General features: G+C 35.3%; 2 protein-coding genes across 2 annotated transcripts in view; both read right to left on the bottom strand.

The window, feature by feature from the left end:
• Window positions 1–515: 515 nt before the first annotated feature.
• Window positions 516–17,304, bottom strand: part of LOC125663628 (uncharacterized) — a 37,798-nt gene continuing 21,009 nt past the window's right edge. Inside the window, exon 4 of the mRNA XM_048895926.2 lies at window positions 516–672. Within this exon, the coding sequence (XP_048751883.2) occupies window positions 516–672 (157 nt within the window). The remainder of the gene's footprint in view (window positions 673–17,304) is intronic.
• On the bottom strand, window positions 8,639–11,224 carry LOC125662450 (uncharacterized). The gene is made up of 3 exons (XM_048894674.2): window positions 10,724–11,224; window positions 9,709–9,925; window positions 8,639–9,553 (listed from the first exon to the last, which is right to left on the bottom strand). Exons 2-3 carry the CDS (start codon window positions 9,841–9,843, stop codon window positions 8,912–8,914), a joined length of 777 nt encoding a protein of 258 aa, XP_048750631.2. The 5' UTR covers window positions 9,844–9,925; window positions 10,724–11,224; the 3' UTR covers window positions 8,639–8,911.

Here is a 17,304-nt window from a genome sequence, read left to right as displayed (position 1 = left end):
CACTTACATCGCCTTCGCTAAATGGCTTACAACAAGATGCAAGAGGTGGAATATTTAACTGCAGGCCCAGGTCTGCTAATTCTTTTGTAATCAGAAATCCTTTGTCAGATATTAATGCATCATTTTCTACAATAAACTTTTTTTCTTGCAAATGTTGTAAATAATAGTAAAAGCGACATTGTTCAATATCATTGTCAGAAATGCTTCCTGGATATAAATCTGAAACAAATAAAATTGACCCCTTTGGATCACATACAAGAGCTTTCAATGTTTTAGATGATTTGTAGTCAGAACAGCACTGACTTTGTTACTTCAATGATGGAGGTGTTTCCGTTTTTAACTACAGTCAAGAATGGCTAAACAAGTAGGAAAATCTTGCTTGTAAGACTCTGGCATTGATTCTATAACTGTATCTCAATGGAGTAACTTAATGAATCTAATCTTAAATACATGTACTTTGCAATCCCATTAATAACTGTTGACACAGTTTGAACCTTATTATCATGTCTAAAAGCTTAATCTTTCACATTCAAACCATTTCTTAGTTTGCACAAGTACATAAACACATGCTGTGACAAGGGAAATCTGTTAACATGTACTTCTTTTCTTTTGTCTTCATACATTATTGGATTTTCACTGTTTGGAAAGAGAAAAGTAAGAAGCATAACAAACCTAGCATAGGTTAACTCCGTATAAATTTTTTGTTTTGATCTTAGACTTTGAAACGTCTTCTGCATTTAAAATTCTATCTCTCTCTGTTTGGCAAGCAGCATCAGATAATTTTGTTTTCTTTGCAATTTCTTGACGTAGACATGTATTTTCTCTCTTTGGCTGTCTTACTCCTGAAGCCAATGAAACATAACCAAAGATGAGAATACTGAAATAGTACATAAAATAGTTTATTAAATCACTATTCTTGTGAAAAAATATAACATTGTAGAGAACAGTTCAATGTGAAAATATTTCCATGTGTAAATGTACATGTATAATACATGTATAGAAATTTATAAAATTTATAAAACTTCAGTTATTTCGGATTTCAAACATTTTGGTTGAGCATCACTAAAGAGACATTATTTGTCGAAATGCGCATCTGGTGCATCAAAATTGGTACCGTATAAGTTTTACATTATGACCCCTGGGTCGAGGCCTCTGCTGGTGGACTGTTAGTCCCCGAGGGTCTCTACAGCCCAGTAGATAAGTACTTCGTTTCTAGCTTGAAAATACGGATGTATATTTAATTGCTGTTATAAAATTTAGAAATTCATTTCAAAATTAAGGATTATCTCCCTCATGCACAGCTCTTATCCTTGGACGAATTTGGCTCCACTTTTTTGGCACGCTGTTTTTGGCTATATTCAGCTCTAAAACTTCAGTTATTTCGGATTTCAAACATTTCGGTTGAGCATCACTGAAGAGACATTATTTGTCGAAATGCGCATCTGGTGCATCAAAATTGGTACCGTATAAGTTTTACATAATAGAAATGAAAAAAAGAAGAAAAGAAACACGGCATGCTTTCTTCTTAAAAATAGTACAAATTGCAAAGCATAATTTTAACTAATGTTGTTACATGGGCCATTGAATTTTGTATTATTCCATAATGAAACGATAAAGAACTCAAGAACCCTAGCTGATTTCACCCCGCGCATGCATATGTCAAAAATTGTGACACTTCAGCAACAGCAGGTGACATCACTCCATTGGTGAAAAATTCTTGATTGATACATGTACGTAAAACACTATACAAAGGAACAATGTATAAATGTATGATTTTATACCGCCCACATGAACAAAAATACACGCAAAACATTTGGTAAATGTAAATCTATGTACATATGAACAGTATGATGACTTCAGAACATTAATTTGATAGTTTATTGGCGATGATTGGCCATGGCCGCATACAGATTTGGGAGTCAGGCATCAATTCGTGCCTTACAGGGCGTCCATGAAAAACAAGCAAAATATTTGAACCCTGAGAACAGATGCTCAGATGTTTGCTCATCTAGTCCATAATAGAAAATGAAAATGTCAATTAATGTAAAGTTAACATAGAAGCACTACTGGTAAGCCAGAATGCCGGCCTGAGACGATGCACAGCAGTGTCTGCACAACCAGTAGAGCTACGCCCCGTGTTATTAGCATTAATAAGGTTAAATTTTCATGACGTGGAGGCCCCGAAGATGCCCATAATCAAATGATATGTATATGGCGCCCATACACGGGTACACATATAATGTAGATGAATATATAGTGAAGGTTGAATCCCTGCCTGTAATTGTCAAAATGAAGCAAACTAAAATAATCACATCATCATATGACCGATATGTTGACCAGGACTATAGTATACTTATACTTCATACTAATGCATACGTATTTCAAAAGCATCACCTTACCAAGAAAAATATTAATAAAGAAGAAAAAATGATAAAATAATCATCCTGAAAGACTTGAATTTTCAAATTTTTAAAAGACAAAATATTTTTGTCAACAATTTTTCCAAAACATAGCCTTCTTATAATATCGAACTTGCTTTTATTCGTAATTTAGCTCTACACCTGGTATAATACATGTATGTATCATATCAAATTTCAAAGCGAACGAGTCCGGTGTGTATAAAAGGTTTGCGTCATTTGGGATGAATTTATGTGAAAGTTCGTACATTTAGCCTAACGATATCCTGCGGATTAGTGTTGAACCCGAAGAGATACAGCTGGAAAGAAAGATTGAAACAGAACCAATGAACACTAAGGAGACATTTACGATCATTAGTATGAGGAATTAACAGATATGAAATAGTTAAAAAAAAAAACAACAGATATTTTATACCTGGATGGAATTAAAAGGTCGTCTCATTATTAATCTGAATATTAAGATACAAGTATTCAGTTTAGAAATGAACTGTTAGAAGTCCACCCTATTTAGGATTGGAGTGTTGTAGTCACAAAGTCTCTGTTAGTTAAAAATAATATATCAAACACAAGATGTTTAACTTGCTGACTTTATAAGATCATAAATTGTGGTTCTTATATACATAACACACTCCCTGTGTTAAGTATACACATACACGGTATTATGTGAAAATTTTCATGTGAATGTGCGTTAATGACAATTTGCCAACGGGGGGGGGGGGGGGGGCATATAAAGTATATGTGTTCTTTCTATTATCTGTCCATAGGTGTCGCTGCTTGCTAACGCATCTGTCAACGCCGACATTTCAAAATTCTTGTGACGCAGAATTTTAAGATAAAATTGTTTTACCGCTTGTAAAGAAATTCCCAAAATCTTCATTTTAATAAAAAAAAAAGTATTTTCTTCCGACTTTTTATGTTATCTTAGCTACATTATCATTCTAATTCTTAAATTATGCCCCGGTTGCGTCTTCCGGTTTTAGGAGACGCAAACACAGTTGCTCGTGGATAAGACAAAAGTGTTTGCAAAGCTTGCTGAAATCTGTAGTTATTCCCGATGTTAGAAAGGTGAACTTTGTCAGAGGACAATATACCAGGGCAATATGAGCATAGCTCAGAGTATCTAATGTATTGCTCTCCCAACCTCTTTAAAAAATGATGTAACAACCCTATTTGTCCGATTTCTTACTTTCTCTAAGCCACATGATTCCTCTCACCCCGCCATTTCCCACGAGGCAAAATTTGGGATCAAACTAATGTAGTAGATAGCAATGTTTTTGAAAGTTGTTGCAGGGTTTTGATTATGTTAAACCTAAGATGAATGGACTTCCCCCTTGTATTGGGATAGTATTGCCCCCACAATGTAAAAATACACTTTCAAGTGGGTATTCCGACTGAAGTAACAATATTATAGGGTTATTGAACTTATATTGGTGAATATTGGCACGAGTTGGCTGTAAAAATGCACGAGCTTGCGAGTGCATGTTGACAGCCAACGAGTGCCAATATTCACCAATATAAGTTCAATAACCCTTTTATTATATAGCTAAAGTATTTAGTTGTTAAATATTATTCCTTTTCACTCAAACTACTCCAAAATAGACGAGAATTAATCAATATTGGCATCTAAGGTGAAGGTGTGCATGCCTTTCTTAACTGTTCAATATTTAACCCGTCATTAATGCATGAAGCAACTGATTTTGTAAATGGGGACATCATAATTTATGTACAGTAAAACATTTTGCTTAAGTAAATATTAAATACCGGCTCTGTCAGATTCGGAGGACCGTCGTCTGCCATTTTTGCTTGTTTACGTCGTTACGGTAACGTCAATATTGAACGCTCATACTCGGAATGTTTCGGGCGCATACAATTTACGGAATGCAAAGTTAACGTTCAATAAATTCTCAGGATATTGAACGCTAACATTCTCTAGATTTTACGCAGATTTTACATTAGACTATTTATTAGCTATATAATAAAACTTTTTATAAACTTGCCCCCACCTCATGCCCCCTTGTCCTTGCCAGAAAATGAATGCCTTGAGTCTATCTAACTGCAGGTTGGTACGAAAGGAAAACTTTCTTGTATGACAAAAACCATGTTTAACAATGGGTGACCCGGTAATCCAGATTCTTCTATGATATAAAATAATTAAACAAAACTACCTTTAAAAACCAATAAATGAACTCAGTGAGTCAATTCCTTTTATAACTACGCAAGGATTGATATTTCCATATAACTTCTGTAGCAATAAACCGCTCAGAGGCTCCTGATACCCACGCATTAGAGGCTGCACCTATACGGGATGAGTGTGTATTACCTACTGTCCAGCCCCAACTTCGAAAGCTTATACAACTGATCAGTTTGTGAATGTTGTAGTAGAACTCTGATAATATTATCGTGTGGTGAGTATAGAACATTTTGAGCTTGAATGGCATCACCTGCATCCTGTTTACTATTCTGAACCAAACATTCGGGAAAATCCCCAAAATGCTGTGAAAAATATTGGTTGTGAATTATTTAGATTCATAATGAAAGGTGAAGATAACGAACAATGATCAATCTCATAACTCCTACAAGCAATACAAAATAGATAGTTGGGCAAACACGGATCCCTGGACACACCAGAGGTGGGATCAGGTGCCTAGGAGGAGTAAACATCCCCTGTCGACCGGTCACACCCGCCGTGAGCCCTATATCCGGTTCAGGTAAATAATATGAATGGCATATGCTTGAAAGTGTCTGAAACATCCAAAGTGAGTGGTTTTCTTAATTCGTTGTGTAAGCTGCTACAACTAGAGCTCAATAAGACTTTTTGAGTTAAAATAACTGTAGTGTTGGGAAAACCGTGCAATTTGTTGCAGTAAGAAATGCCTGCAATGTATGATTTGACTGTGTTGCGTAAATATTTTGTGAGGGATAGATATGACACAAAATCATGAAAACAGGCTGGGGATGGGGATAAGCTTGCTTTTGGAGATAAGTAATACAAAACATATGAAATGCCTTAACTACAGTGTCATACAGTTTTTTGGTATTTGCTGACAAAGCACAACTTGGAAGCTCTTGGGATCTAAGCTGAAAATGATGATGGAGGATTTGTGATGATTGAGAATCCGCCTCTGGAAAAATTGATCCTGAAGCGCTTCCATTGCTGTCAGGAGAGAGAATCCGCTTTCATATATGTATACCTGAAAAATGCTTGGCTTTAAATTGAATATTAAGCAGCACACCTTGGAGAACTAATCTTCTTAGCAAATACGTCACTCCCTGGAGGTTTTTAAGTTAAGGATTGAAACGAATGCTACTTAATCAGTGTGTATAATGAAACGTTCACCTGACAAACTACTGCCCCAAACCTCAAAAGCCATGATTACAGGAACCAATTCCAAAATGTTATGTCAGAGAAAATATCTGACCCATTCCACTGGTCTGGCCAAGCCAAATAAACCTAATGAGTACCAAATACAGCTCCACATCCTAAATTGCCTGCACTATCTGTAAACAACTCCAGATCAAAATTATTCAACCAATTAACTCTTCTATATGATGTTAATGCCATCAAAATCATCAAAAATGCAGGCCAAGTGTATATATCTTTCCTCATTTCCTCGGTGACTCTACGCCTGTGATACGGACGGGAAAGCCCACAGCATGCATCATACAGCCGCCTAACGAAAGTCCTACATGCCGGAATAGGACGAATGCAGAAATTTAGTAACCCAGTAACTTCCTGGAGATCGATTAGAGTAATCTTACGTTTACGCAATATCTGAGCCAACTATAATAATAATATCCTTTATTTGTACAGGATTGCACAATTAGTTGTATAAACTAGTTTACATTGTGGTCCTGTCTATAACATATATACATATCGAGAACATATATCACAAAGCATGGAAATATCACAATTTATATACATACAGGTAAGAACTAAATGAAAAGAGACAATAAACACACGAGTATCATTGAGGATCAAAATAATGTTTTAGATAGCCTGATTTCAAAGATGTGGTAGTTGTGCATTTTCTTATAAAATCTGGTAATGAGTTCCATAAAATTGCTGCTGAAATGATAAAAGATCTTCTAAAATATTCTGTTTTGGCTCTTGTAATATAAATAAAATTAGTAGAGCTCTGTCTTGTATTTCTTGTGTTTACCTCATTCACAAATCTAAAAAAAAAAAAAAGACCAATAAAACATGCAAATACTCTGGAGTCATATGATGTAAAACTTTAAACATAAGAATAATTTTTCGATAAATAAAATAGTCAATCAAAGACATCCATCTCAAATTTGATAGCATGCAAGAAGTTGACACTGAATGAGGTACTTTGATATGTGAAATGATACTTGCTGCCCTCTTTTGTAATTTAAAAAGCCTATCAATATTTGTCTTGTTCTTTGTATCCTGCCATACTGTACAACAATAATTAAAATGAGGAAAAACAATAGTATTGTAAATTTTGAGTAGTGCCCCCTTTGACATAAAAGTACTCAATCTCCTTTAAACACCTAGTTTCTGACTAAGTTTTTTAACATAAGGCATCTGTGTGATAAGACCACGTAAGACATTCATCGAAGTAAGGGGTCATCCATAATTATCAACCATTTTCCAAAGCGTGCAAAAGGCACGCTCGGGGAGAGGGGGTAAAAAATCGACAATTTTACCGTACGCTCTTTTTTCTCTTCCGGATTTATTTCATAAAAGTATTGGTCATGTTACAAAAGTGTAATGCCTATCAAAGAGACGACAAGATAAGACAGATACATCTTTATTTTTTTCTATAAACATCTATTATGTACACAAAATTTGCACATTTATAAAACATATCATTCATATATAACAAGAAATAGGGGTACCAATATTAAAGAACTCATTGTTTGAACTAAATTGCTCATAAACTCGATTGTTGATCCTTCTTGTTGGGAATTTAAAAATGGTTGATGTACACTTTTTGAGGGGGGTGGGGGTCTCAAAAAGTGTGCTTTTTGCACACTTTGGAAAATGGTTGACAATTATGGATGACCCCTAAACACCTAAAAGTTTGGCACATTTGACATTTTCTATAAAAAATTCTCCAACATTAATACAAAGGTTTCTACATTTCGATAATTTCTGTGACATTCATATTAAAATACATTGTGTTTTCTTTAAATTTATTGTAAATTTTTTCTTATGCATCCATTCCATAGAATTTATAAGATCATCCTTTAACTTTTTTTCAATCACATCTAAAGATTTATCAGAAACATCTTGTCTGGTATCATCTGCATGCAAGGTGAAGATAACGAACAGTAATCAATCTCATAACTCCTACAAGCAATATAAAATAGATAGTTGGGCAAACACGGATATACACGGATATATATATTGACTGTAGAGTGTTTGAGGCATGTTGGGTAGTCATTTACAAACAGAATAAAAAACAGAGGACCCAATATAAAACCCTGAGGGACTCCGATGGTAACATCTTTTTCCTTTGAGATGGTCCCTTTCCATTTGACACATTGCGATCTTTCATGTAGATAAGAATGAAGCCATTTAAAAGTTTTTTCACAAGATAAACGTTTGTGCATCAATACATCATGATTATCTGTGTCAAAAGCTTTGCTTAAATCAATAAAAAGTACACCTGTAAGTTTCCCTTTATCAGTGTTCTCAAGCCATTTGTCAATGATATTATGTAAAGCAGTTTCGTAAGAATGTTTTGGTCTGAAACCTGATTGATGTTCTGTTAAAAGATTATTTGCATTCAAATACTCGTAAAAAGTGTTAAAAACATGTCTTTCAAACTTGAACCTAGGCTGCCCTATCTTATCTGATGGGATTTTAATTGTCATACTAAGAGTGTCTATTTCTAAACCGGGATATACTACACAGGTTGTCGGGCCTAGTGTCTTTTTCTCGGCTAAGGGGACACCAAACACTGCAATAATTACTCTTAGCAAAGTTTAAAACCAGGGGCTGCCCTATAATAATTCTAAAGCAGCTACTTTATCTAGATAGTAAGCTATAGTATCTAGGTAAAATGGAACTTTATGCTAATTGGAGAGAGGACAATGTAACTGAAGTCGGAATTGCTAGGTTGTTTAGGGGGCCCTAAAACGCTGGGGTTGTGGGTTTATTAATGGTGGCTGGGATTGAGCAGAAGGTGACACATCTACATTAGTGAAAAATTCTTGAATGCTACGTACAATATACAAAGAAACAATATATCAATGTATGTATGATTTTATACCGCCTTCATGAACAAAAATACACGCAAAACATTTGGTAAATGTAAATCTATTTACATACATACTAACGGGTATTTAAATGTATACATAATGATAATCATGAATGAGAACAAATTCAAAGAACAATGTAATCAGAAACCAGGAAGTCTTTCGGTATATTTAAATCAACTGCAATGAAATCCGAAGAATGGATGACTACACGGACAAGTGTAAAATCAATCTTTTAATTAGTACAACATTATTAAAGTTATATTTTAATTCACAATAATATTGGTCGCAGTAATAATGGTTTGCACAATAGGTTGATGTACATCGGCGTCAATATTCAATAACTCTTCTTTCCTCTTCAATCGAAGTGTCTCTTTTTCGTTTTGAAGCCGACTGTTTTCATTTTCGAGGTGTTGTTGAGCGGCAAATAGTTCTTTGATTTTGTCTAAAAGTTTCTTAATTTCTTCGTCTTTTTCTTGAGATTCGCGTTTAAGTTTTTTCATATGTTTGTGAACCTTTTCTCTTACTTTTATCGTTTCACGATGCAATTCCTTTAGTGACATATGACTCTTAAGGTTCTGTGGATCCATGTCATTTCTCAATTGTTTAAGTTTATCAGTAATCGATTTTAAACTTTCAACTTCGGGATTTGTATTGTTAGGAACACCTGTAACTGTTGTCAAAAGCTCGGCATAGACCCCATCTTCTTCTACATTTGAGGAATTGTGATGATCTGTATTTTTAAGCCTTTTTTGAGTCCCTCTCTTCTTTTGAAGACGTGTTTTCATTTTGTTAATATGAAACCCGTTTGCCTTTTCCTCTTTTGCGAGAGCATCCATTAAAATATCAAAGCCTCCATCTTGATTGCGAAGAATTCCCAACAAAGTTTTCTTTACTAAATTCTTAATCTATTAAGGGAGAAAAGTCTCAAATGAATGCATCTTTAAAGTATTGAATTGCTGTCTCATGTTCAATGTTAGATACAATACTGATTCCATGATAGCATCAAGAAAGTAAGGCTCGTTTTCTTTACCATATCACTATAGAATTAAGTACTTCATACCGTAATTTTCTTTTTTTGCGTTGTGGTGAGATTGCAGCTAGATTTTATCATCCTCAAAACAGTATTTGAGAAAAGAATTTTCCCTTCAAAGACATCTTTAAATTCCTCAATGACACTCCATTCCATTGCATCCATTGCAGGCTGTTAGTTCCAGTGATCAAAATATCGGAATTGACGCTTAACCAATGCAATCACGGTCACTATGGCTCGTTGTACGCTTCAGTTGATTAATATTCAATTAAATACATTATGATATCTCATCACAATATTGCACACATTGAAAACCCATTTAAAACTCTGTGTAATGCAAAACCCGTTTATGAAAAAGCATGCACATCATGCGTGTTTCTTCAAATATATACACACGTCAGTGTATTATTCTTACATGTAATTAAGTCTGTTACGTCTGCTCCTGAAATACCCCTTTTAAAATTGCGCAATGGTTTCTTAGACTAGTTTCCGATACATGGACTAGTATTGAGGTGGATCACTAGTAGTACACCCAAATGTTGTTTAATGAAATGTTAAAGCATGTCATATGAAGAATATCACTATTGAAAGAGTGATGCAAGCGCAATTATTTCATTTGAAATATGATTTTTTTGTAGTTGTGTTATTTTTATTCGGAATCAAAATAAAGGGCGATTTGTTTGCAAAAAAGATTTTTAATGGGGATTAAATCATAGTATATATATATAATATATATATATATATATATATGTATATATATATATATATATGTATATATATATATGTGTGTGTGTGTGTGTGTGTGTGTGTGTGTGTGTGTGTGTGTGTGTGTGTGTGTGTCACGGGGTCTTACAACAAGAAGAACTCTTGGTGCAGGTTTCAATTAATTTTTATTTATATCCAACATATCCATACTGCAATCATAAATATGACGATGACCTAAAATGAAAATGAAGCATTCACACATACAATTTCTCTCACATACGATAATTTGAGTAACAATTATTAATTAGATTAAAACGATTTAAATGAAGTTAGTTCTTACCAGTTATATATCTTTATATCCCGTAAGGAATACATCCGTATAGGGTATCTCAGTGTGAGACTTACCCTGATGTACTGTGTTAAAGTCTTGTTAATCTCTAAATTAATCCGTGCTCATCCTTTTATACAAGCTCACACACATGCCCACAATACTACCACTCCCTAAAAAAACTTGTTCTGCAACTTCTACTAAAATACTCGCTCTACAAATACCTAACTCAGCAAAACCCTATTCACAAAACAATCAAGTGACACCACGTACACAAGAACACAACACGAATACGATGACAATGCATAAATGAATTAGTAAACAGGTGAATGAATGAATGGAAGTGTATTGAACAATCTGAAATGAATAAAATGCATATAACATTTGATAATTAAAATACGCAATTGTCACCCTGTGACATTCTCCCCCTCTTTATTGAAATGTCTCCTGGCATTTCCTGAAGCAAATCCAAATACTCATTAATATGCTTAATTACATCTAAACTCAACTATATACAAAAATAAATTCTCATATAACACATCAAGTGCAAAACATGTAAATATTTCATATGTAGTTTTCTATCTCAAGTCTACTATGGTATGTTATACACCATCTTAACTACTTCTACTTCATACCCATGTAAATGCAAAACCATGAAGTTCAATCCTTAACTACAGCATTTTACACATGTAGATCAATCCCTCATAAAACCATATATACATATTCAGTAAAGACAATTTGTCTTTTTCACCTGTGACATTCTCTCCCTATACATACCAAATCTGGGCATTTTGAGGAGAAACCCAAGTACCATATCTATCTGGTGGTTTTCTATCCCTTGTGGATCTCCTCGGTTTTACCACAGCTGGACTCTCTACGACTGAAGATTCAGATGTGGATGCAAAGGTTCTGTTTCTGATGAAACTTCTTGTATTTTATGTTCTTCCTGCACTGACTTAGTCTGCCTTTGCTTTCTAATTGAATATTCTGTACTATATGAATTCGAGATACACATAAATGGTAATAATAAATTCCTATGTAATGTTCTAATTTTCCCACAACCCGATTCTTTCCTAACTCTATATATAAACTGGAATGTCTGAAACCGGTTGTTCAACCACCACATATGGATCTCTTTCCCACTTGTCCGATAACTTCGATCTTCCTGAAAACACTAACTTCCTAACAAGAACTCTATCACTTTCCTCCAAACTCGATAAATCTTACCTTCTGATCATAATTCTGTTAAAGTTTAATCTCCTTTGTAATTTCTAAGCATAGTTTTCCCTACTTCTTACCTGCTTCTTAGAATTTTCAATACCAAAGTAAGCATCCATTGCCAAACGAGGGTGCCAACCAAACATTAGATAGTGAGGGGAATACCCTGTAGTCTCGTGTTTAGTTGCATTATATGCATGTACTATTGGCAAAACATAAGTTTTCCAATCTTGTTTCTGATGCTCATCCAAAGTAGCTAACATTCTTAAAAGGGTCTGATTAAACCTTTCAACTTGCCCATTCCCCATAGAGTGATAGGGAGTAGTCCTGCCCTTCTTGACTCTTGCTATGCGACACAACTCTTTGATTACAGAACTCTCAAAATTCCTCCCTTGATCTGAATGGATACGTGCTGGGAAACTGTAATGGCAAATGAAATGTTCATACAATACCTTTGCTGTTGTCGATGCTAGCTGATTTCTGGTTGGAATTGCCATGGTATATCTGGAAAAGTGGTCGGTTATGACTAAGACATTCTCATGTCCACCTTTGGATTTCTCTAGGCTGAGGAAATCGATACAAAGAAGCTCCAATGGTCTGGATGTTTGGATAGGGATCATTTCTGGTCTGGGTATTTCTCTGGTCTTGCTCCTAATGCATCTTTCACACTGTTCCACTTTCTCCTGAACATCTCTGTACATGTTGGGCCAATAGAAACGTTGTTGTAATAACCAGTAAGTTCTATCTCTTCCCTGGTGAAACATGTCATTATGAAGTCCTTTAAGAACCATGTGCTTGTACTTACTTGGTAGTACTAACCGTCTTACCTGTTCTCCATTCACTGTTGTTTCTCTATACAGAACTCCTCTATCAATGACCAATGTTTCCATTCCCTCAAGAATAACTTCACGTCACTAGATTCCTGATGTAAATTCTTACCTGAAGATTTATCTCTTCTACTAACAAAGTACTTAATTCTGTTTATGTGAGGATCATCTTTCTGTTCTTCACTCCAGTTTACCTTAACCATTTCTTTATATGATAATTGAAAGTTGACCTCATGCTCTGCTGGCTTCAACGACTTCCCAATTACAAAACTCTCTGCTAGTGGAGTGTCCTTAACCAATATTGCACTAGAAATTGCTCGTACGACATCTGCAAACATTTTCTGCTGTTGTGGATTTCTAGACAATCCATCCGCATCCTTATTAAGCTTACCAGCTCTGTACTTAATCTTGAAATTATAGGCTGAAAGTGATGCTAACCAACGATGAGAAGTGGCATCTAACTCAGCTGTTGTAGTGACATAAGTTAAGGGATTGTTATCTGTCCTTACCTCAAACCGATTCCCATATAAGTAATCATAGAACTTGTCTACTACAGCCCATTTCAGACAAAGAAATTCCAGTTTATGAGCTGGATAATATTTTTCTGATGCATAAGCAATTACCCGCTCTATGCCGTTTTGCTCTTGATACAGCACCGCCCCAAACCATCTGAACTTGCATCAACATTTAGTACAAATGGTTTAGAGAAATCGGCATAAGCAAGGATAGGAGGGTTTGTAAGCTTTTGAACAATATTATCAAAAGAATTTTGTTCTATCTCACCCCATTTCCATTCTACCTTTTTTCTTGACCTTGCCTTTCTCTTGGAAATTTTATTAGTAGGTTGTCCAATCAGAAGATCATTCAGAGGCTTCACGATTCTGGCGTAATTCTGTACAAATCTACGATAATATCCAGTAAAACCTAGAAAAGATCTTAGTTTTCACATTAGATGGTACTGGCCAATTTCTAAGAGATGTTTATCTGGATCAGTCAATATCCCCTTTTCTGACACCACATGACCCAAATACCGAACTTCACTTTTAAAAAAACTCGCATTTCTTCGGATTGAGTTTTAACTTGTACTCATGTAATCTTTGAAAAACAGATTCTAATCTTTCCAAATGCTCTGAAAATGTACTGGAAAATATCAAAATGTCATCTAGAAAAAGTAAACATTCCTTCAAATTCATGTCACTCATACACATTTCCATCAGTCTTTGGAATGTAGCAGGTGCGTTGGTTAAACTAAATGACATCCTGTTACATTCAAAGAAACCAAATGGGCCTACTGTAAATGCCGTTTTCATCTTGTCTTCCTCTTTTAATTCCACTTGCCAATAGCCAGATTTAAGATCTAGTTTGCTAAAATATTTTGCACCTACCAGCCTGTCTAGAGTATCCTCTATCCTAGGTAGTGTATAGGCATCTCTAATTGTTCTGTTGTTTTGTAAGATCTATGCAAAACCTTAAAGACCCATCCGCTTTCCTACATAACACTATATTGGAACAATATGGACTACTGGACTTGCGGATCGCTCCTGCCTCTAACATCTCTTTCAGTGTCTGCCGTACCTCCTCAATCATCCCAGGAGGAATTCGCCTATATGGCTCCCTAAATGGAACATCCGTTGTAAGATGGATCTCGTGTTTAACCACATCCGTCTTACCTAAATCTGTAGGCGATGTAGAAAACAAATGCCGCCATTTCTCCAATACCTTGTGAGCTTTTCTAGTCTCTTGATCTGACAATTTATCTGTATTAATCTTCACTCCTAAGTCTGTCAAATTGGTTTCTTTCTTAGGTGATAATGGCTGTGGATCCCAAGAATCAACTACCTGTACCTGACTTACATTACAAATACTTGTCTTTGGAAGAATCTTAACTGTACTCGCTGAAATGTTACAAACCTTAACAGTTACCGTCTTTGTTCTACCTATAGTCTTCAGTGATAGCACTCTAGAAAAGACAACTAAACATTGCTGGCCATTCTCAGCTTGTTCTGTCAGTACTGGTTGAATCGTAGAAACATTCCTGACAATGCCTTTGACATACTTGACTTCATTTGAGCCTACTGTAATAAGAAATCTGTTAGTAGATTTTACAGGCACACAATTGTTCATACACATACTTCGTATTGCATTTTGCCAAGCTTCATCCCCAACATTTGTTAAATCTTTACAAAACCTTAGAACATTTGTTCCAATGATAACAGGTATTCTGGTATTGATGTCAGAAACCTTCGTTACCAAAGCTGGAATGAAGAGTGTTTCATTCATGTGGAACCTCGATATTTGCTTCTATGTAACCTACGTATGGCAAAGTACCACCATTTGCTCCATAGACATCTAACTGAAATTCAGTAATATCATGTAAATCTGGTTTGTTTTGCAGAGACTTGTAAAAAATTTCTGAAACAGTTGTTACCATGGAACCACTATCTATCAAACAAACAGTTTCTTTGCCACACACTTTAATTTTGGATTCATTTGAGGTACGAACCATCCTCTCTTGCAATGTAGGGCTTAAGTTTGAGGTTATGTTCTCTTCTATCTGCCCTGCGATAGAAGAGAATCTTTGGATTACCTGTTCTGTTTTCTGGATTACCTGTTCTGTGGTTACCCTACTTGGAAACCATCCTCTTCGCCCCCTGTAATTTCCTCTTTGAAAGGATCTACCTCTATTGGCCAATCTGTAAGCGTTTAGGCTATCTTGAACCTGCTGTGTCTCCACTCTCCCCAGTCTCCTCTCTATGTTCCTCAATGCATCTAGAATTTCTTGCTTGTCTGTTTCTTTGTCTACTTTGGCTGTTGCTACGTTCATTTGTGTAGTTGATTTCCTTGTAATTGACTTATTACTACACATTTCCTCTTGTTCTACTTTTCTTATTTCCTTAAAAAGACTTTGAAAATTTTTAATACTCTCAAACAAATATCTCGTAGCATTTCTGAGAGACTTGCTTCTGAGTCCTGTCCAAAATTTACTACGCAACATAGCATCTTTTGCTGTATTATCAATATGGGCTAATTTCACTGCTTTAGTCACTACAGACTCTAAACGTGATCCATACTGAACAATAGATTCATTTTCTCTTTGACTGTCATTATAAAATTCTTGCATTAATGTTTCAATACTGCTAACCATGCCATAAAAACCATCTAGCTTATCCGAGACCTGTGAAACAGTAGCTTGCTCCCCTAGGGATATTAACAATGACCTTGCATTTCCCTTTAGTGAATTTCTAATAATTTGGAGCAAAATTGCCTCTGACACAACCTTCGAGTTTCTCATACACTTGACCTCAAAACTCGAGACTTCATAAGTTACCTCCCCTTTTTAAAGCTCTTCATCCCCACTAAATGTGGGCAAGTGGAATTGAAATTCTGAAAATTCGCAGTTTGATTTAGACCTTGTTGCACTCTACCAACTGGAGAAACTGACGAAAATGAAAAAGTTCTCACAGCATCAACTGCTGGAGTACTGGCTTTTAAAACCATCAAATTATCATACTCTTCCTTTGTAATTAACTTATACTTAGGTGTAAGATCTGACTTACCTGCCAATAGTTGCAGCTTGTCTTGCTCTGACATACTTGTCCTTTCTTTCTCCTTCACTCCGTTATCTCTGCCTTCAGCCATTATAAGTATGCAACTCAGCTAAAATATGCCTAGCAAAATCATAAAATTCAAACCAACAAATGATAGTATCTAAGTAAATAGTGTCCAGCCTAAGTAATTTTCTTGACAATCTTTGGAATCTGAAAAACTGTCCAATAAATGCTGCAAATAAAATTCTGAAAATAAAATTTAGGTTATGATGATGAAATCAATGAGATCAATGAGGAATGCTTAGTTTTTTAGGTTTTTTTTTAACAATCAGAACAAAACTTCCTGAAATCTAAACCCAAGAAACTCGAACTGAACCCGTAAACTCTATATTCATTCACACTGTGCAATAGTGTTAGTAGAAATTAGAATAGTCAAACATGTCAAAATACCAGTAGAACCCAGTTTTGACACGGACCTATTGAAAATCTGAATTTAAGTTTAATTTTCAACACTCTCAGACACTACACACTTGCATACGATGAATGATACGAACAAATGGCATATATACAAACAGTTGACAAGTTGAACATATATAAAATACAGACATTAAATACAAAACAAAGCGAAAATATAGATAAGATGTATGGTAATTAGTGTAAAATAGACTTCACAGTAATTCACAGATATACAAAAGTTCTGCGGACACAAACACGGAATTCACGGATGCCAGGAACTGCTAGTCTCCTATGACTCCACGAAAGTTGTTTGGTGACGTCACTAATCTATCGCAATGTGTAATATAATTAAGTTCATTCCCTCGTCGCCCGTAAATGCAGACACGGGAAATTCGTGTGTTTCCAGCTGGATTCCAATAGATGTTTCGATTTCGACAGAGCTTCGTTTATCGTTAAATTAATGCACACTAGGTAATGTTACATACGTAAATATGTTTTTACACAGTTGTATGCACACCATTTTTTTAGGTACCGCACGAACTAT

This window comes from Ostrea edulis, chromosome 1 (genome assembly GCF_947568905.1).
Source record: "Ostrea edulis chromosome 1, xbOstEdul1.1, whole genome shotgun sequence".
NCBI lineage: Eukaryota > Metazoa > Mollusca > Bivalvia > Ostreida > Ostreidae > Ostrea > Ostrea edulis.
This window is presented reverse-complemented; position numbering and strand designations above follow the sequence as displayed.

Bases quoted from the DNA above. Each gene is read 5' to 3' on its own strand.
- LOC125662450 (XM_048894674.2), bottom strand. From the start codon at position 9,843: ATGGATGCAATGGAATGGAGTGTCATTGAGGAATTTAAAGATGTCTTT. The intron at 9,554-9,708 runs GTATGAAGTACT...CTCCCTTAATAG, and splicing joins CGCAAAAAAAGAAAATTACG to ATTAAGAATTTAGTAAAGAA.